At 41.1% G+C, this 21,196-nt stretch overlaps 1 protein-coding gene across 1 annotated transcript in view; it reads right to left on the bottom strand.

Moving 5' to 3' along the window:
• Positions 1-21,196, bottom strand: part of CORIN (corin, serine peptidase) — a 178,767-nt gene that overhangs the window by 13,391 nt on the left and 144,180 nt on the right. The window contains exons 14-19 of the mRNA XM_087827585.1: positions 20,814-20,927; positions 18,705-18,815; positions 17,858-17,984; positions 6,274-6,390; positions 3,884-3,939; positions 3,557-3,731 (exon numbers count right to left, since the gene is read on the bottom strand). Coding sequence (XP_087683711.1) covers positions 3,557-3,731; positions 3,884-3,939; positions 6,274-6,390; positions 17,858-17,984; positions 18,705-18,815; positions 20,814-20,927 — 700 coding nt within the window. The remainder of the gene's footprint in view (positions 1-3,556; positions 3,732-3,883; positions 3,940-6,273; positions 6,391-17,857; positions 17,985-18,704; positions 18,816-20,813; positions 20,928-21,196) is intronic.

Genomic DNA, 21,196 nt, shown 5'->3' with positions numbered 1-21,196 from the left:
AGAGAGGGCTGAAGTGCCGAGCAGGGGCCCTCAGTCAGCTGGGGGAAGGAGGGAGGTGAGGGGCTGAAGGACTGAGACAACGGGGGAGTGCAGACGGCGACAGAAGTCCTGTCAGAGAGTCCAGGCAAGGGTGGCCGGGCAGGGGTAGGGATTTCGGTCATAGAGGATGACAGTGTTCGTGTGGGCCTCCTGGAGACTGATGCTTCTGACAATTACCAGTTGCCTAGGAAGTTCAGCTTCCATCTCCCACAGGCGGAAGGAGACGGGAAAACTGCTTGTTAAATTACCCCCAGAAGGAAATGTTTCTCTCCCTTACAACGGTTGAAGTTGAATTGTTACTAGGGCATATGGAACTTGATTTGATCTGCTTAGCATCTCATGTTTTTAATTTTCATTTGGGATTTTTAAATACCTCTCTATGGAAGAGCAAAACAAATGTGTGGGTTTTTTCCACCAATATAATTAAAAGAGACAGGCTTGAGAAGACCTACAGATGGGTCACAAGGGGCTTTGCCCAACGATGGGATCAGGATATGAAGCAAATCCCATTAATTGCAGCAATTGATGGCTCCGGCAGAGAGCAAGGCTTATAATTAGAAGTTCTCAGAAGCTTGCAGGGCCACTGGAGAGACTGTAAAATAGAATCAGAGTTATTAGCACACATTCAAACAAAGGCTTGTTTGAAGTTGGGCAATTTCTAGTTTCTCGTGGGTAAGCCAGGCCCCTCTTGACAGTTCTGTTAAGTTTAATGCTGCATAAAATTTCAACAAGGCCTTTGATATCTTATCCATTTCCTTAACTGTAAACACATATTTCTTCCCTGTTGCTTCTTCTTAACTGCACAGATCTGCCCGTGAAAGAGGAAACTTAGACGCCACATATGGAAATGACAAAAGTCGGGTATGAACCTGGATGAACTAGCACGTGAAGAATGTGTTTCCCTCAAAGAACTGTTGGATTCATTTAGGTAATCATCTTTTGATGAATGTACTTTTGCTAGCCTAATCTTCTGCTTATCATGGAGTCATAAATCAGAACTGGAAAAGACATCTGGAAACATCTGGCCTCTTCCGAAGCAATAACATTGCCGCATATTTCCTGACAGACTACACAGACTCTTCAAATCATTTTGGGTCTTACACACTAAATGTTCTCCAGAGGAGGTACTGGCTTGATGTTTTATATTTTATATCCCCAAAAAGAACAATCGAATAACTGGATATGTACATTTCCATTTTGTAATCACTTATCACATTACATTCTAATAATTTGTTTAAATGCCTGTATCCTCATTTGGTTAGCATTCCAAGGAAGGAACTGTGTATTCATCTTTGTAAGCCCTGCACAGAACTAAACACACATGCTAGGCCTCTTTCCTGCAGCAAGAAGGGCACCCAGTGGGTGAGTAGCTTTGTGTAAGGTGTATTGCACTATTGTTAAAATGGTAGCAAATTGGAACTCACCTGAATGTCCATCAGCTGGGGAATAACAGGAAAAGTTATGGCAAATCTGTATTACAGAATATCACTTAGCTTTGGAAAAGAATGAGCTAGGGCTGTATCAATGACCTGGGGGATGTCTGCCGTGTACGGCTACATGAGAGCGTCGCCTCGCGAGCTCAAGCATAGGGTTGATTCCAGATTGTAAAAGGCAACAGGGACACCTTGGGAAAAGTGTCGTTGTCTACGGCTGTGGAGGAACACTCGCCAGGCTGTAACAGAGGGTACCGTGAAGATGAGGGGGAAGTAAACGAGTGTGAGAGGCGATAAAAACATAAAAATAGGGCGAGCAAAACGCAAAGCTGCTCATGCCATAGCGCTAAGGGCAAAGTTAGAATGCATGATTTTAGTAGTAAATTTTTTAAAGTCTTACCAATGTCTTACTTATTGATACCAGGCATGATTCCCAAGATTTTCCAGAGGTTCACTTAATGCCTATACCACCCCTGTGACTGTTATTTCCCTCATTTAACAGAGGAGGAAACTGTGGCCCGGAGAAGTTAATGAACTGGCCCGTGGTCACACAGTAAGTGGCAAAGCTGAGAAAAAATAATAGGCAAATAGGCACACACAAAAATGAAATTGCATTTTTTTCCTAGAAATTAACCTCATCAGATGAAAATAATCAGGTGATAGAACTATGTTATTTTGTTTTAAATTTTTGCTATTATTTAGTACGACTTTTCAATAAAGTAAAATTGTTAAAAATAAAATGAATAAAACTGGTGGTATGATGGTCATTTTGAAAGTGTCCTCAAATTCTCTGACACTCCTCCCTTGGAGAGGAGAGTTTTGTGTTTCTTCCCTTTGTCTCTGGGTGGGGCTTGGAGGGCTCTGACCAGCCACACAGCAGAAGCAATGCTGTGTGTCCTTGGAGGCTGGTCACAAAAGGACACCGCATCTGCTCGCTCCCTCCTTGGGAAGCTCACTCTGGGGTGCCAGGCGCGATGCTGTGCATCCCACATGGGGAGGAACTAAGGCCCCAGCCCCCAGGCAGCGCTGACTGCCACACTGCAGGTGGCCCCTCGCCTTAGGCCCTTCCAGCTGATGCCCTGACATCACTGGGCAAAGACAAAGTACCCCAGCTATGCTCTTCCAGAATCTTCTGTGAGCATAACACATTTGGGTTTTTTTCTTTGTTGTTATTGTTTGGTTTTCTTGCTCCTAACTTACATAATAGATAGTTGGAACACATGAGCACCTTCTGCAGGGACATTTGTCAATTTGTGGTAGGCATCCCCTTGGTCTTATTTTTCTGCTCCCTTTAGTCACAGTGTTGTGGTTAATTTATGTGTTAATATGGCTGGGCTATGGTGCCAAAATATTTGGTCAAACACTATTATGGATTTTTCTGTGAAGATGCTTTTGGATAAGATTCACATTTAAATCAGTGGACTTTGAGTAAAGCAGATTACCCTCCATAATGTAGGTGGCCCAGTCCGATAAGTGGGAGACCTTAATAAAACAAAGCCGGATCTCCCCTGAGCAAGAAGGAATTCAACTAGCCAACTGCCTTTGGACTTGATCTGCAATTCTACCCCAACTTCTGGCCAACCCCATTTGATTTTGGACTCGCCACACTGCCACAATCATGTGAGCAATTTTTTAAAGTAAATCTCTCTCTGGTCTATTTCTCTGTAGAACCCTAACACACATATTGTACCTTTAACTCTGCTTCCCAAATTCCTCACCAGTTCCCCTAGCACCCTCCCCTCACTGTACTATCCCCTTGAGTAAACCACCTTGTTCAACTTCCCATATATTTAACGTATTGAAAGGGGCTAGAAAAGAGACGAATACTGGCTGGAGAGTCAATCTGCCACACTTCTTCCTATTCCCCCCTCTTTAGGACGTAAATCATAAGCAAGAGATGTCCGTCGCCAATAAATGAGCAGCACGTATGCAGGCTGACTACACCAAGGGTAGAAAAATCTAAGCAGATAAAGGCCCGGGAAGTAGATCAACAGTGACTTTTGCACAAAGTGGCTTCACTAAGAATGCCCAAGTGACAAAATGATCAGATCCAGGCAAAGCAAAAAAGAAAAGGTGCAGCTCACCCCTTGAAGCAGTGGGCGACTGTGAGAACCCACTTCTTGGCAATGAGGACGCAGCCGCAGATGTGCTTACTGGGCTCACTCTGCAGGGAGCACTGCCAGGGCCACCTTCCAGGGCGGCTCGTCCGACCCCCGAGGATTCTCTTGTTCATTCGGGCAGCAGGGCGGCGCCCACAGTCTACCAAGGGGCAAGAAAGGTGTGTGTGACTCACCCCCAAGCCCAGCTAGATGCTTGGCCCTCTGCTGTCACCTGCAAGTGGTTATTTTTCCCCTGAACCAACCCAGTTAAGTGAAGTTTATATCCCATTGGGACACCATTCATTCTCTCACCTTGTTTAGTACACAGAAGAGAAATCTTACTTCTGCTGCGACAAGACTGCTTAGATCTGGAAACATAAAAAGGTATCATATTAAGTTACATGTTCATTGCTCACTTCAAATGCTACCAGTGAGAAGCAAGACATAGGTTCAGCTCTTACCTGAGGGCAGTTCTCAAGGCAGGGCTGTGGTGAGAATCACCTCGGGAGTGGGGAGCACAAAGGATGTATACTTTTTTTTAGTTTATTTAATATCATAATATAATTTCATATTTGTGAGGAGAGCAGCTATTGTTAGCAAACTTTCCCACGTCATCTGGGCTGGTGGCCCCACCCACAATATGAACTCAAACCAGGATTTTCAAAGTAGGGAGAAGAAAGGGGGGGAATTGGGCTGCTTCTTGGAATCTACAGTGAGGGGGACCATGTCAGATTTTTATGCTTATGGAGAGGTATGCATATCCAAAAAAGGTTGAGAAATAGTTTGAAAGAAATAAAATATTACCTTAAAAAGTTAGAGAATAAATAAAGAAACTGAATATTTAAGTTGGAAAGGAATCTTGCCGAGACTTTTTATATTAAACTACAGGTCTATGATGGGCTGATGGGAAGAAGGGGGGATTGGCTTCATTCCGGGTAACTCTAGATGGCAGGGAGGACTAATAGGTGGAATTTACAGGCAGTGTGGGTTCAGGAAAGGAAGAACTTACTAAAAATTGCAGTTAGCCTTTCAAAGCAAGAACATGGGCCATGTTTAAGCATCTAGCAATGTGGCTGCACTAGAGAATTCAGTTTAGGGTATGTTGAGCTTTAATTACAAAGCTCTTTTCCAACCATGAAGCATTTATTCACAGTGTAAACTGAAAAGACAAAAAATATTTTGGATTGTCAAATATACTATGATGTAGAATCCTAGACCTCTCAGAAAAAAAATATATACATATATAGATATGAATGTGTGTGTGTGTATATATATATATACATATATATCCATCCCTACATATGTCATTTCTACATTTCTTTTTGAAGATTTACTGTATTTTCATTCCTTGCTAAATTTTCATGACCTGTGTAATTATTTGTATACAACAAATTATATAATACAGAAAAAGCACATTTGCTTTTTGCCTTCCCACAAACTGAAGTCGTATCTCCTCCCCTCCCCTCCCCCACTTATCCTTAATTTCTTTGTAGCGCTTCCAAATATCTGAAATTCACTTTGTTTAATAGCTTATTGTCTCTCTGCCCACCTATACAATGTATGTTCCTTGAGACCAGGGTCCTTGTCCCCCAAATTCACTTCTACATCCCCTCAGAGCTTAATACTGAACCTGGCATCGAAGAGATAGTCAATAATTTTTTAGTTGTTATTTGTTAGGTCCAAAATCATAGTTTGTAGAAATAGGAAAAGACACCAAAGACTGTCCACCTCAATTACTTATTTTATAGGAAATTATGGTTTTATAAAATCCCATATCTAATTAGTAAGCCAGGACTAGAGCCAGTTCTACCAACTCCCAATTTAGAATGAGATATTTCATTTATTGTTTTGACCTGAGAGGGCTTCTCTGGCATTCTCAGTTTGGGGAAACATATAATTCTCTTGAGAGATTCAGGTCACTGTTCTGGAGGAAGTACTTCAGTTGACAAATATTCAGGAATCTGGCTGCAGAGTTTGGAGAAAATAGATTTTTCTAAAGAAAAATGGCCCACCTTTAGTTATCTTCTTTGGAATTCTTAAGAGGTGGAGTCTCTAAGACTTATTCAAAGCTTTGAAGTCAGATAAACCTGGTTTGAGTTGAGAGACTATCCCTTCCCATGTGTGGGCAGTGAATTTTGAGCAAGTTATTTATATATTCTAAAGCTATGTGCCCATAATGTAATAAACTTTAAATAAGCATTAATGTCCCCATTTATCTTCCTGCCATCATTTTTAGACAAAACTCCCCACAAGTGTACTTTCAAGGCTACTTGATTCTAATTCCATTCCATGTCCATTTTTCTCTCAGACCCTTCAAGTTTTATCTGTTTTCATTACTTCACTTCCCCCGGTTAACTAGTCACATGTAGCATCAGTAAGAAGTGCACACATGAGAATTTATTTCAAGTAGGAAGTGAAAAACTCCAAGATTAGAACACAAGTTCTTCCTCCTTCACCTGATAGTTTCTATAATCATCATTAAAGAAAAATATCATAGCCAAGAGGAAAAAAATCTATGTCTAGAAAGAAAAAAATAAAGCCAAACGCTGTTGAAGTATAAAGGCCCGCAACCATTCTATGGAAGCTCTTTATTGATGTGACAAATTTGAACTATCTCAAGTTAGAAACAGCAGAAGGGCCCTGACGATAGCCTCTCTCCACAATGCGCTCACTCTACACAGCTCTGGGGAAGGGTCTCTTACCCTTTTTCTAGCAGTTGGTGCAAAGTGGTCCCATTGAGGCTCTGCCAGTCGGGGCGTAAGGTCAGCCACTGCTGGTCTTGCTCCTGTTCCGGTATTAATTCAGTCACCGACGGTTCTCTGATGGAAGGGCAAATACCAGTTAAACAGTCCGAGTACAATGACCTTCGACCAGGCAGTATCATTATTTGGCACTCATTCTTTCTCTCTCTCTTTTTAAAGCATTAAATTATAAATCAATGTTTCAAGAGGGGGATTTGTATTTGAAATTCGGCGTGAAATGTGATCAGCAAGAGTTACTAAAAGTATACTGAAGCAAAAAAAAATATCCAAATTATTACAGCTGTTTTAGTCATTGCATCTGCTGACATGTATTTGAACTTTTGTGAGGTGCTAGAATTCTAACGTATAGGATATAAAAATTCCAATATGTAAAAATTAAGAACAACTTTAGGCAGGGGTCAAAAATAAAAGAAAGTGTATCTGGCTGTTTGCTTTTTTCTTATATTTTCTTGCCCAATGTTATCCCGCAATGTAGCAATACCTTTAAATAAAAATAAATAATAACTAAAGAGAATAAATGGCCATTTAGTGTCTACTTAGATGGCATAAAATTGAGTGGAATTTTTTTCAACATACTGTAAGATCATTATGGACTACAAATTAGGAAGGACCCTGGAAAATGGAAACAAGAGTTAAAAACAACATTATTTTGTCCTTGACCTACGTTCTCACTCAACTTTCCTATGAATGTCTCATTCAATCACTCAAATGAACACGGTTACACTCCATCCAAGAAATAAAACCTTAGGTTTCGAAAGTATTTAGGTCTTTGTGTAAAGTACCCCCTCCCTCATGACACAGCTCAGACGAGCCCCATCTGGTGCGACCTTTTGGGACCTGATCGCCCGATGGGAAAGGGGAGGAGAGGCGGAGCAGTCAGTGTGCCAGGAGGAAGGGGCAGGAGGGGAGGCAGCAGGGCCTGTGCTGGGGGCCGAGGGGGAGACAGGGGCCATGGCGAGGCCTCGAACCGGGGCCTCCGCCTGTCAGGCAGGGGAGCTCCTGGGACGCGGAGGAGCAGGGCTGCTGGAGGGGGAGGTGGCGCGTGAACTGCCTCCCCGTGGGGCTCCCTGGAGAAACGCATCGGATACTGAGAAGCACGGCAGGCAGCGCGGGGGGTTCAGGTGGACCTGGGAGCCCTGAAGCGGTGGCATCGTCAAGTCTGCATGCTTAGGGACTTTCATTTTTGATAACAGGCTGCCATTTTTTTTTTTTTTTGCAAAAAGAAGGGGGGGGGGCAGGAAAGGAAAAAGTTAAATTTAGTGGCATTGAAAGAAAATGATAATGTCATCGGATTATTAATTCTTTTAAGACTGCTATAATTACATAATAGAAAATGAAAGAACAAAACCTCACCAAATCCTCTTACTTTTAAAGAGGGGGAAATCCTCTAAGGAGAGCCCTTAATGACAGAGTAAGAGCCAACGATTCAAAATACAACAGAGTCCTTAATAATGAATGAATTGTGATCATTTGATTTTAAGACAAATGGCATAAACCCTGACCACACTTTTAAAAATTGTTGCACAGGATTTAAATTTATGTGGAAATTTGGATGAACTGTCAGGTCATTGATGGCATCACCAAACCTACTGCGACATGGGAACTTTTCTTTTCCTCGACCAAAAGGAGAGCCTGGCTTTCTAGCAACCCCAGAAGCCTGAATGTGGAGGTGTGGGGGACACTCATGGTGCTTTTCCTGATCCCTGCATCCTGAGAATTCTTTTCTGCGGTAGAACAACCTCGGCCTCCTAAATCCAGGCCTTTTGTTGGCAAAAAGCCAAAGGAAGATCAACTTCAGACTTGTTTAATCAAGTCATTCTGTAGGCGGGTATTCACAGGGCCACCAGGGACTTACACAAGAAGGACAGTTCAGCATAGGATTTACACGGATGCTGGATAGAAAAGTCATTGCAAAGGACATTTCAGTCTTTCAACTCAGAAGGCCCCTCCAGTACCCTAAGGGCTCCACTGAGCACTGCACATGGGGCATTTTTCCATTTCATTCCTTAGCTTCCAGCAAGAAAGGCAATTTAGCTTGAATCTCTGTTACATCAAGTGGAAAATCTAAGTAATTCATCATTAAGAAGAGGGGAGAATCATTATAAAAATTAGTTTTCCATGAAATCCTAAACACTAGTGTACATATGGTGCACAAAAATAGATCTTTTGGCTCTAAAAATGTCATCCGATTGACCATTAAAAATATATCAGTGAATCCAGGTGGTTCTATTTCTGCCATCCTATAGAATCTGAGCATCTATGTGTTTTTAGTTTTTCTTGTTTTTTTAAAATAAATTTAAAATCATAGAATACTTGTACATAGAAAAAATACTCAATGAAACAATATTCTTCTCATTCCAGATATATAGAAATGACCTCTGGAAGTTGCATTTGAGTATCCTTGCCACGCTTTGTCTGTAATTCATGCATAGAGTCTCATCTATTTCTAGCCTATACACACTAATCTGTGTGGTGGTAATGATGTTTCCTTTTAACGATTCACTTTGGAATTCTTTCCATAATAACATTTGTTAACTACTTTCTATATGCCAAGCACTAAAAGACTAACTCGTTTTATCTTATTTAATCCTCTTAACAACTTTGTGAAGTTTGCTTTTGGAAGTTTCCATTTCGGAGATGAAAAAATTGAGGCAAAGAGGGAATAAGTAACTTGCCCAAAGTCACACAGCAAGTAGATGGCGGGGCTGGTACTTGAATCCCAGAGTCTGACGTCAGGTTACCACTCCTAAAGCTTTGAACACTCCGTGGCCCACCTCCATTAACAGCACAAGCCATGTTCTTCTCATCGCTGCATAATGTTCCTTTATATGGATGTGCATACATTACTTAGCCAGTCCACTCCTGATGCGCATGGAGGTTGTTTCCAATTTTGGGCTATGCTAACAAAAATACAGCAGCTAACACCCTTAACCACTCACCTTTGCCTATATGCAGTAGTGATTTTAGAATAAATTCCTAGAAATAAAATTATTGAATTAAAACTTAAATTCTCTATTAACAGTATGAATTTCCCCTTCAAAGAGTAATGCCAATTTACATACTCATCAAGAATATGTGTGTCTGTACTTTTTAGTTTTTATTATATGTATAAAATATAAACCATGCCATTAAAAGGTATCCGGAACTTAAATGCTGCTCAAATTATATTTGGCAATTAGTAATTCATTTGACTTAACATCTGTTTTCATATTATATCAAGAGACAAATTAAAGAAATCCTGTTGGATAGAGAGCAAAAAATATTTTTCCCAGTGATTAAGCATCAGAGTAACTGTATCCTAAAGAGTCCCAATCCTATTGGTCAAAACGTGATCCCAGGAACTTCTTTATAAGGGTCGGCTCAGCCAACAGGGGCACAACGCAGGGAGCTTGGCCGCCCGGTCTGTGCCTTTTGACTGAAATACTGCACGCATGAGAGGCCACATAAACAAAGGCTGCTAGACTCCAATTACGAATTTGGGCCTGATTAACCACAAAGAGTCCTTCTTAGCAGGTACATTCTTTCTCAGGGTCAACAGTAATAAAGTCAATGTGTCTTAAGGTTTAGTGGACTAGTGGAGAGGGCTGGAATATTGGGTAAGGGAGGGAGGCAGGGGCCACATTATGCAGTCTTACATGCCAGAGTAAGAAATTGGATTTTTAAGCCAAACTGTATGAATAAGAAGAAAAGGCCAGTAGGCTTGCCATGTAGATATCACTGCTGACTATCAGTCCTACCTTGGACATAAAAGAAAGGCAAATTGCAGTAGGTTGCAATGTCATCACCAGGAGTCTCCTGGTATACTTCCAAAATGAAGTTGCCATCATATAAGTGTGACTTCTATCAGAAGTCACTCAGACCCCTTTGGTCAACTCCTGATGGATCGATCGCTCAAGTTATAAATCATGTTCTTATTTTCCCAGGATCCATTCATATGCACATCTAATGGCAATGCTACATTCATTATGACTGGGGAATCTGGTGCACCCAAAGACTTTATGGAGATTAATTCTTCCAATTCCAAAATCTTCTTGCTTACAAGTACCCTGATATTTTTGGCTAAAAGCTGGGTCTTGAAAGTATTTATTTCTGGAGAACCCATGGAAACTATCTTTTTTTTTTTTTTTTTAAATATATCTTTATTGATTTCAGAGAGAGGAAAAGAGAGGGAGAGAGAGAGATAGAAACATCAATGATGAGAGAGTCATTGATCGGCTGCTTCCTGCACGCCTCCAACTGGGGATCGAGCCACAACCCAGGCATGTGCCCTGACCAGGAATCGAACCCCTATCGCCTGGATCCTAGGTCGATGCTCAACCGCTGACCCACACCCGGCCGGGTGGAAACCATCTTTAATTTTCTAAATCAGGATGTGAATCAATTTTTTAATGAACTTTTTTTTTTTTTTTACCACAAAATGAAATGTAAGACAGTTTTAAAAAATGTAATTAATTCAGGACCTCACATAGTTCCAATTCAGTTAATAATGGTGACTTTCTCTACACCACTGAGAAGTTTCCATTCAACTTCATAAATTATTCATTAACTCAACTGACAGTTTGAGATTTTGTTTGCTAACAAACATCCAAATTCTTGCCAGAGTCTGCTGTTAGTGGTCATATGGAAATGCTCTCAGGACAACCGGTAGACTTGCCTTGCTTTGTTTATTAAAGCTTCACACCCAGTGGTCTCATGGGAGAACTTTAAAAACATTTCCCCTTTCTTTAGGATGTAACACTTCTTCAAGAAAAGCATTATTCTTCCTCACCCCAGAATAGTACATCCAGAAAGCACTACACCCACACATTGGACTCTACGGCTTTCTTCTCACCCAGGCAGGCATTTAACCAGCAGCTTCTTGGAAACGGGTAGGAAATGAACTCCCTGTGCCCAAGCTACATGTCTGCCAGAAAACTACAAAGCTTCTGTGTGAAAGAAAAGAACACTTTATGAGTTTGCTTCAGCTGAGTTCTACTTAGAACATGTCAAGCATCTACTGATTGCTCTAAGTGACACTTCAAAAAGTAAAAAACACTTGGATTGTGTTCCTGCAGGATAAATTTCCCCAACCCCTACCTCCTCACTGCAATCTACTTAAAAGTCATACAATGATAAGGTCACAAGGTGGTGCGAAGACTTGGCACAAAACTCCCACGTAAAGCAATACTAAAAGGGATTTATGTTTGAGAAGCTCATTGGCCACATCACTGAGGTCACGTTTATTGAATAACTGGGTGTGTAGGGGACCTACTCTTAGTGCTCAGGATGACCCTTGCCCGTGTTCAGACTTGCATCCGGCTCTGTGTTTTCTGTGACCTAGCGAAGTTCCTTGACCTCTTCCATCTCAGTTTCCTCATGTGTAAAGTAAAAATAACACTACTACTTACCTCACAGGATTATAATGTGGATAAATCTAAATAACACATATCAAGTGCTCAGAAAAGGCTGGCACATAATTAAGCTTGGTCATTTATTATTTTATATAACCTAAATACAAAATAATCTGGAAAATAAGATGAAGAATAAAAAATATATAAATGACATACGGCATTGCAGAATTAGGAGAGAAATTATGCAGTACCGATTTCTAGGTACTATGGGAAGTTCTAGAAAAAAAATGATGAAGGAGGTAAGAAAGGCCTCATCGGAGTCATGGGGCTTAAGAGAGGCCCCGAAGGATCTGCATAGAAATGATGCCGATATGAAGGCAGAGGGAAAGGCAAGAAGGGATTTGCCTGTGGCACACAGATACACCAGTCAGGAAGAGAAGCGGCGTATGGAGGGATATGAAGTTGCAGAAGGATGAACTAGTTTATGGTAGGCCCACCACCTGGGGAAAGTAGCACACACTTATTTGGTTAAAAATAGTATGGAATGAAAGATGAGTTTTGACAGGAAAGTATTTATTTTTGCCTTTGTCCATTAGGAGTTCTATAGCAAATTACCATAGACTGATGGCTTAGAAAAAACAAATTTATTTCCTACAGTTCCAGAGGCTGGGAAGTCCAAAATCAAAGTACCAGCAGATTTGGTGTCTGGTGAAGACCCACATCCCTGTCCACAGACAGCCATCTACCTGGAAAACGACCAGAGAGCTCTCTGGAATCTGTAAGGCACTAATCACATGCATGAAGCTCCATCCTCTTGACCTAATCACCTCCCAAGGCCACACCCCCTAATATCATCACAGTGGGGATTAGGACTCAACATATGAATTATGGGGGCAGGGGGACACTCACACTATGGCAGGTGGGGCTCTATTAGGAATTCAGCCGTGGAATAGTGAGCGCTTCCATAGAAATGGAGATACCAAGTATCTCTTACTTCCCCACCAGCCTCTGACTGCATTTCTTTGCTTCCCCTTTGCAGCAAAATCCCTCAACATATGTTCTATACTTACTTTTTTATTTCTCTCTTCCCACTATCTTTTAGGCTTTTGCCCCTCACTGCACTGAAACTGTTCATGCCCATGACATGCACAGTGCTGAAACAAATAGCTGCTTTTCAGTCCTCACTTTACTTGACTTCTCAGCTGCATTTGATACGACTGACCATTGCCTCTTCCTTGACACAATTTCTCTACTTGGTTTCCAGGATATCACATAGTTTTACCCACCCTACCCCGGTTGGTGTTTCTCCTCTCCTTCAGCTTGCTACCTCTCCTCTCTCATTCTCTTCATGTTGGGGCTCAGCCCTACATCAGATTCTCTACCGGTACTCACTCTCGGTTACGTCACCCAGTCCCATAAATCCATATATCATCTGTATTCCAGCGACTCCCAAATACGCATCTCCAGCCAAGGCCTCTCGAATAAACTTTAGGCTTGAGCCTTATAAACATCTCCACTTGAATGTCTACTAGGCATCCCGAGCTTAGCATGTCCAAAACAGACCTGACCTTTCTCCCCAAACCTGCTCCATCCACAGTCTTCCCCATCCAGTTTATTTTTATCGCATCTTTCCAGCTGCTCCAGCCAAAAACCTTTAAGTTGTCCTCAACTCTTCCCTTTGTTAACTCTTCTCAACCCCCAATCAACATCTATCTGTCAGAAAGTCCTGTTGGCTCTACTTTTAAAATATATTCAGAATCAAACCATTTATTCGCCATGTCCTCTGCTAATATACTGATCTGAGTCACCAAAACCTCTCACTTGGATTACTTCAATGGCCTCCTAACTAACCTTCCTGTTTCTTCCCTTGCCCTTCCAGCCCTCGCTCAATACAACAACCAGAGTGACCCGTTTTAGTCAGATGTGAAGGTGTGGAGAAAATGGACTCTCACGCACTGTTGGTGGGAGTATAAGATAGTACAGCTCCTTTGGAAAACAGTTTGGGAATTATTAAAAAAACTAAACATAGAGTTATCATCTGACCCAGTAATTCTAGTCCTATGTATATACCCATGAGAACTGAAAACATAGGTTTACATATGAACTTGTATCTGAATGTTTATAGCAGCATTATTCATAAGAGCCCAAAGGTAGAAACAACCCAAATGCTCATCAACTGATGAATGAATTATCAAAATGTGTTTATATCTAAAGAATGGAATATTATTTAGCCATAAACAGGAATGAAGTACTGATGCATGCTATAACACAGATGAACCCTGAAAAACATTATGCTAAGTGAAAGAAGTCAGGCCAAAAATGCACATAATGTATGATTCTATTTGTGTGAAGAGTGCACAATAGGCAAATTCATAGAGGCAGAAAGTAAATTAGTGTTCGTCAGGGGTTGGGGAAAGGAGAAGCAGGGTATGACTGCTAGTGGGCATGGGATTTCTTTTCCAGCTGATGAAAATGTTCTGGAATTAAACAATGCTGCTGATTACACACATTGTGAATATACAGAAAACAACCAAACTTTACAGAGTGAATTTTATGATATATGAATTATTTTTAAATTTTTTAAAGCTGACTAAAAAGTTTTGAGCTTCTAGCAACCTGCACTGCATTTACTACGGGAAAGAACTAACTGTCTTTGAGCATCATGGAAGTCAATCAATAAGGAAATCATCCTGGATTAAATAGTTTGTACATGACAAATAAAATCTGAAATTAGAAACTTTTCCTGGGAGGAGGAAAATACTACAATGTAAATCTTTTTATCAGGGACAGTAAGGTTTCATAATGTTGTCTTTGTGGTTTTTCCCATGACACAGAAACATGTTTTTGAAGCATGTTTCTCCTGTTGACCAACTCTGAAAGATTAGAGCATAAAATCAATTGAAACTAAACTCCATAAAGTAATTTTGTCAAAGTAGTAGTACAGCCTATTTCTGGATGATCTAACTTTATGTAGAGATAAAGCTTGTGAAACCAAGAGACCTGGAGAGTCATCACATCCCCTTCGACCAACTTCCTCAAATACCAGATGTCTCAACTGAGCATTTGGCAAGTATTAGAGGGCAGTTTAAATTCTGATTTGTATCATTGATTAAAGAAATGTCCATATGTTTTTGATACTGGACATACAAGTAGCAAAGTCCATGTACTGTCACGAGAATTTAGGGACTCGATTTATACCCTTGTCTAATCAAATAACCATCCTACTTCCAAGCGGGGTCAACTCCAGAGATACCTGCAGGTGGAGGTAAAAAGGTTTTCAAGTTCAGCAAAGAACTCTGAATCTTCTCATTTGGACAAGCACTTAGCTGACAGCCTGGCCTTTCTGCTGTTGCACAGGGGAGGCCTGAAAAACTGTAAATGCAGGTGTTTTTCATCAACTGCCTCTATCAGGAAAGCATTTCAGGAGAATCCCTGCAAGACGTGTAATTTGGTGTAGACCTGCATTTTTCATGAACTAGCTCCAAAATGTACGCCCCAAGTCACCGAATGACCTATTTGGAGTCAGGGTATATTTGTTTTGGATACTACACTACAATGCTTTTCTTTAGAAATGTTTACTGAATGAATAAATGAATAATTTAATAACTGTCCACTACAGTACTAAGATAACCTTAGAGCAGATTGGTTTTCTCTCATGGTTTTAATGGGAGCGCCATGTGCCGTGCTCTAAATGAACTGTCCTCAGATGACCAAGGGGCTGGGGTTTGCTTCTCCCTCCGCGCTCCTGGTCGCGAGCCCCTGGAAGCTCTTTGATGGAGCTGTTCCTTTACACCCTCCCTGCAACGGGGTCTGCTCCCCGCAAGGCCCGGAGCCGGGACTCAAGAGAGAATGGGGAAAAGGCACTGAATAGAACTAGTTGGGTTTTTAAAAAATATAACTTGAAGTTTCTGATGCAGAGTGTGTCTGAAGGTATAAAGGTAGCCAGTGTGGTGGGCACTTCGCTCCAGAAGCTCAAGGACTGAACTCTGAATCCCCTCCCTCGGGCAGCTGAAGTGTAGGTCAAGGACTAGCCATGGCCAGAAGACCCTCCTCCTGGGGACTTTGAGTCTGGAGAAAATGACTCAACGGCGGGGGCTACTTCAAGTTAATTTGAGGTGTCAGTGGCAGAACTGTGAATTCACAGCACAGCAGCTGGTCTACGGGACAGTGCTAACAGCCGCTTCCTAAGCGGCCCATCCCCTCAGCAGGAATTTGGTCTCATCTGGCTCATAATCTTCATTCCTGCCCAATGTGGCTGTCCAGCTTTCTGTCAATTCATAACACATCCAAGTAAGCTGAAGAGTGAACTTGAAGGCAATCAGAAAGTATAAAAAATACTAAGGTTACCTTTCCTACTCATTTCCTCGGGAGACTTATCACTTTTTATCCATTAACAGAGCCAGATAAAGGTTATGGTTTTCTGGCCATACTGCTCTCTCAGATTTTCCTAGTCCTTCTGGAAAATAAGGTTATCTTTTAAAAGATCTAAATGTCAATTTAGATTCTAAATTTCTAAAAATATCTAAAATATTAGAATGATATTTTCTCACCAGGTTAAGAAAATGGAGTAAAGAGGGTTTTTTAAAAATTCAACATGTACACAATATAGCTAAAGGAGGAAACTACCAAAATGTCCATCAATGGATGAATAGATTTTTAAGATGAGATATATCTATGCAGTGGAATATTATACAGCCATAAACAGGATGAAGTGCCAATATGTGGGTGCATAAAAGCATTATGCCAAGAGAAAGAAACCAGGTAATGGTGATGGTAGCAAACATTGTAAATATACCAAATACTGAATTGCACACTTTAACACGTTAAATGGTGAATGTTATGTTATGGGTATTTTACCATAATAAAAATCTTAAATCCAGTATGCAAAAAAATTAGAAGCAGCATAAAGTAGAATATTTAAAACAAGATCCCTTCTATTTGTAGTAGAACAGGGTGTCTTGTCAAAGCAGTTTTTCTGGTTGTAAATCTTTGTAGTTCTGACTTTTCCTCAGAACTCTCAATGAAGTTAGCTGTCATGTAATCTAGTTTTCACACTAAGAAATAATCTTGTGTCTTGGTGAGAGAAAAATAAAATAAAGCACTTTCAAAGGCCTTTTCATTTTTCTCTAATCAAATCATATCCCATTTCATTTAGACATAATAAGGAAGTTGTGAAAATAAAGTATAATTTAATAGGTCTTGGCAAATATAATTTTTCCACCCTGGCAAAGTTTAAAGTTCTTTTATTATTGATTACAACGGTTACTCAATTTTCCAAAGATGTGGGTTTTTACATGGGAAAAATGGGCTGAAGATGCTGGGATCTAGATAATCCTTTAAACTGGGATTTTTAAAAATGCTGCTAGCTGTTACCCTCCAGTTGAATGGCCCATCATTATAAAATTGTTTCAAGTTTGCTCAGTGGAATCCTGGGAAATGCCATTGAATACAATTTTTTATTCTAGTACTGTATTTTATAACTCCTTTGTCTTTTATTTATCTCATTTCTACATTTTCCCAAAATCTCACATACATCAGTGAGATACACACACACACACACACACACACACACACACACACACACTCTAGGACCCTTCAATTATTGCTTTCCACCCCTGACAGAACTGAAAGAAAAACCCCCACAAAAGAGCAAGTATACAACTTTCAAAGTATCGATTTCAGTGTGCTTATATCAAAGCCAGAGTGAGTGTCTTCATTCTACTAGGAAGCAAAAATGTGTAACCGTTTCCTGATCTAGTTTTCCTGCATTACTTGGGGTAAACTGAGATACCAGTAACTTTAAGTTCTATTTTTCAACTTACAAAAAAACATGTTGCTTAAACAGTAATTTTCAATTACCTCTTGGGTTATCTCACACAATTTTCCTATCCAGTTTCCTCAGAGGAAACCATCTTAATACCTTTATAAATAATGAAAGCATTTCACTTCAGAAGTGCTTAAAACACAATTACTTCATTTACTTTTAGAGGCTTCATCAAAGTAGGCTTTCCACCCAGACTCTTCAGAGCAGGTGCCTGTCATTAAATGCGGTCCTGTCGCCTGGTTCACGTCCCAGGCTGTGGAGGGCTCTGTCTGAGAGCACTCTGCCACTCTGCATTCATAAGGAAGATATTACAGCTCAGTTCCACGCACCCTCTGAGAAAGTCATCAGTGCTACAAACTACTGACCTTACCCGAAACCCATCTGCTTGCAGGCCAGCCGGCTCAAGCTCTCCTGCCAGCCGTCCGCACACACGTGGTGTTCCGTGGCAGATCGGTGGGCAGTCAGCAATGAAGAGTTCTCCTTTTTAGAGAGGGTCACTGAAAAAAAAGAGAGAAAAATTTAATTTAAAATATTTCCTCTCATGGTAACTTTACCTGCCTTTCTTCACTTGCATACATTCATCTTTATTAATTTTAGTTAAGGACCATTTGGTGAATACCTGCCCTGTGAAAATTGCTGCCCTCAGTGTGGTGGAGAACTGAAAAAATGAATTAGAAATGTTCTCTGCCCTCAAAAAACTGCAGGTCCAGTGAAAGAGACAGGTAGTCCTTAACTCATTTTTATTTAGAAGATGGCCAGAGGCAGGGCCCATTCCTGTGAGTTTACCCGATGATTTGCGTAATTATAAGGAGCTAGTTGTAACTTCCTTTATGTCATTCATTACCTTTCAAGAAAGCATATGAGAATGCAAGTGTGCAATGGTGAGATTAATTTGGGGTTCATTCGGTATACGCACTAATTCCTATTATATAAAAGAACACCATCTGTACTTAATAAACTGCAGGTCATTTAGAAGTTATAATCTAGCGGTTATATGGCCATAACAATTTGAATATTATGTGTTTACACATAATACAGACATTTCAAATAGAGCAGTCAGTTGTGGGGGGTATTTTCTGTGACTTGCAAATAACGTATGTGAGTCACCACTGTCAGCTTTCACAATAGTAAAGCAAAATGGACGAGTGTGGTTAGTAAAATCTGTGAAGCCATTGAGATTCCTGGGGAGCGTCCAGCAATGCAGGCCGCGCACTTACCACAGCCCCATTCGTCTGAGCTGTCCCCGCAGTCGGCTTTCCCGTCACACCAGCGGGCGCGTGGCACACACTCGTAGTTTGCACACTTTAGCTCATCTTCTTGACAAAATGCTTGCACAGGGAACAAGAGACACGAAGACAGAAACATTGCACAAACAGATGTGACTGTCACTAACACGCACATTACCATTTGCCAGCAGGAACACGCAAAGACCCTGATAACTCTATATTCAGAAAAACAACAACAACTTGTGAGCAGAAAAATGCCATGTCCTGCTTAAACTAACCAGGCTCTTCCTCTGGAGCGCCGGATGGTGTGGGGGAGGGGTGTGTGTGGGGGGGAGGGGTGTGTGTGTGTGTGGGGGGAGGGGTTATGAGGTCACTGAGGCCTCCAAACACGTGGCAACACAAACTAACAGAATCGGTTAAACCTCATTTTATAGATGTCAATCCATACAAATAGCAGGTATTTAGACAGAACTACTATCTCCAAGTGACCAGATTCTCTTGTTCTAACAACAGGACTGAAAAAGTGGTACCTGAGCACCAGAAATATCCAAAATTAGAGAACAGGATTAGCATCGGAAGGGTCGTGAGCAGAGCACAGAGGATGAGCAGACTGAAGTCACCACGGGATGGAAACCAACTCTGTCCACGTATGTGGACAATGTCTACGTTTTCAAAATCTCGACTATAATGTGTCTGAGTCACACCTAATTCTCTCTCAGGTTTTTAAAAATCACAGTGGAACTCCTTGGCTGCCTACTTAGCATCCTCTCTTTCTCCTTCCTTATGTAAGGAAGACTGATTTCGTTCACTGGCCCCTCGCACCCCCACCCCCGCCCTCACCCCACCCCCAGCTCCAGAGGAAGAGCCTGATTCGTTTAAGCGGGACATGGCATTTTTCTGCTCACAAGTATTTTTTGTTTTTCTGAATATAGTTATTAGTCCAAGAGGGAACATGTGATGCAAGATCAGGGCCTTGGCCCACGCGCTTGTGGGCTGCGCTCCGTGAGAGCGTTCCTGCCCAGACCTGCTGGCCAGGCAGTGTCCCAGCCTGGAAGGCGGTGGCCTGGGGGACCCAGGCTCTTTTCCGAATGGTTCTCCCTAAGGGGCCACATTTCAGCTGTCTAGGTGGGGTCTAGGTGGGGTCGTTTCTGAGCCACCCAAAGGCTCCTGACTGTTAGCAGGGACCCTGCTCAAAGTCGGCTCATCTGAGCGAATCCCTTGTTGATGTTTGAGAGAGGGGCAAGGTCCCCATTCCTTCCCCGGGTCTGATGAAGGAGGCATGGCGCCCCGGGTGCTCTTGGCAGCCTCCCCCTACCCTGGTGGGGGTCAGCCCGAGGTCGAGCCGCACTGAGAGAATCACAGACAAAAGGCCAAGCTCCCGCATCTGACCTCAAGACTCCCCCTTACACTTGACTTTTTCTGTGATAATATGTCACATATCATATAGATGGTAATAAAAGATAGCAAGTATCTTTATTGTTTTAAGTCAACTTGAGTTGGACTTTCTATAACCAGTAGGCAAAACATCTTAAGAGATGTAACTTTTTTCTGATTCTAAAAAAAGTGGCCATTCATTTAGGAAAGGTAGAAACTACAAAAAACAAAAACACCAAAAAACCACACACAAAAACTTAATCCCACCACCCAGGGGCTGTAATTGTAAACTTTTATTGTGACCTTCTGATCTTTTTCTATATGTGGGTCCATGTACTTTCAAAACTGAGGACAGCAGTGCACATAATACTTTGCATTTTGTTTTATTTACCTAATGACATGTAATGAGCCCAGGAGAAATTACTCTTCTACCTCGATTTTCAATTTTTGCATATTATTTCACTTTATGGTTGTATTTTATGTCCCTTATTTTTGAATATCTGCAGCATTTTAATTTTTCTATGTTACAAACAATGCTAGGATAATATCATTGGGCATGTATTTTATACATGTTTGACCTATCTTCTTGGCTATACTCTTATAAGTGGAGTTTTGGTCAACAAGTTTGAACATGATAAAAGCTTCTGATACATATCTCCACATTTCTAGCTTATATTCAAGATGAGAGATAATTTTGTGTGTTGACAAGTTCCCCTAAGTACTCACAGCAGTTTCTTTCGTCCATCTCATCAGGGCAGTCTGGGAACCCATCACAGATGAGTGTGTTCTTCAAACACTGTTTATTGGATGGACATTCCCACAGGCCTCTCTCTTTACAGCCTGGAGACAGAAGAACAAGTCATCTGTATTAGATGTGAAGGTGAAAATAAAGATGAATTTGATCAAGCAACGTAGAAAAATTACATCAGAAAGGTCTGATTTCTTTTTTCTTAAAGAGTTTTGACTCCTGTATACCATATAAATGTAATTTTGAAAGTAGAAATACTTGATAATCTCCGTACTGCAATATAAATAGTATAGCTCTGCTAAGAGATCAAATGTGACATATAGAAAGGGGGGGAGGGATGAAAAAGCAATCATATATTAAC

Source organism: Miniopterus natalensis, chromosome 1 (assembly GCF_054644295.1).
Source record: "Miniopterus natalensis isolate mMinNat1 chromosome 1, mMinNat1.hap1, whole genome shotgun sequence".
Classification (NCBI taxonomy): domain Eukaryota; kingdom Metazoa; phylum Chordata; class Mammalia; order Chiroptera; family Miniopteridae; genus Miniopterus; species Miniopterus natalensis.
The sequence above is the reverse complement of the archived record's forward strand: the minus strand, read 5'-3'. Positions and strand labels throughout refer to the sequence as shown.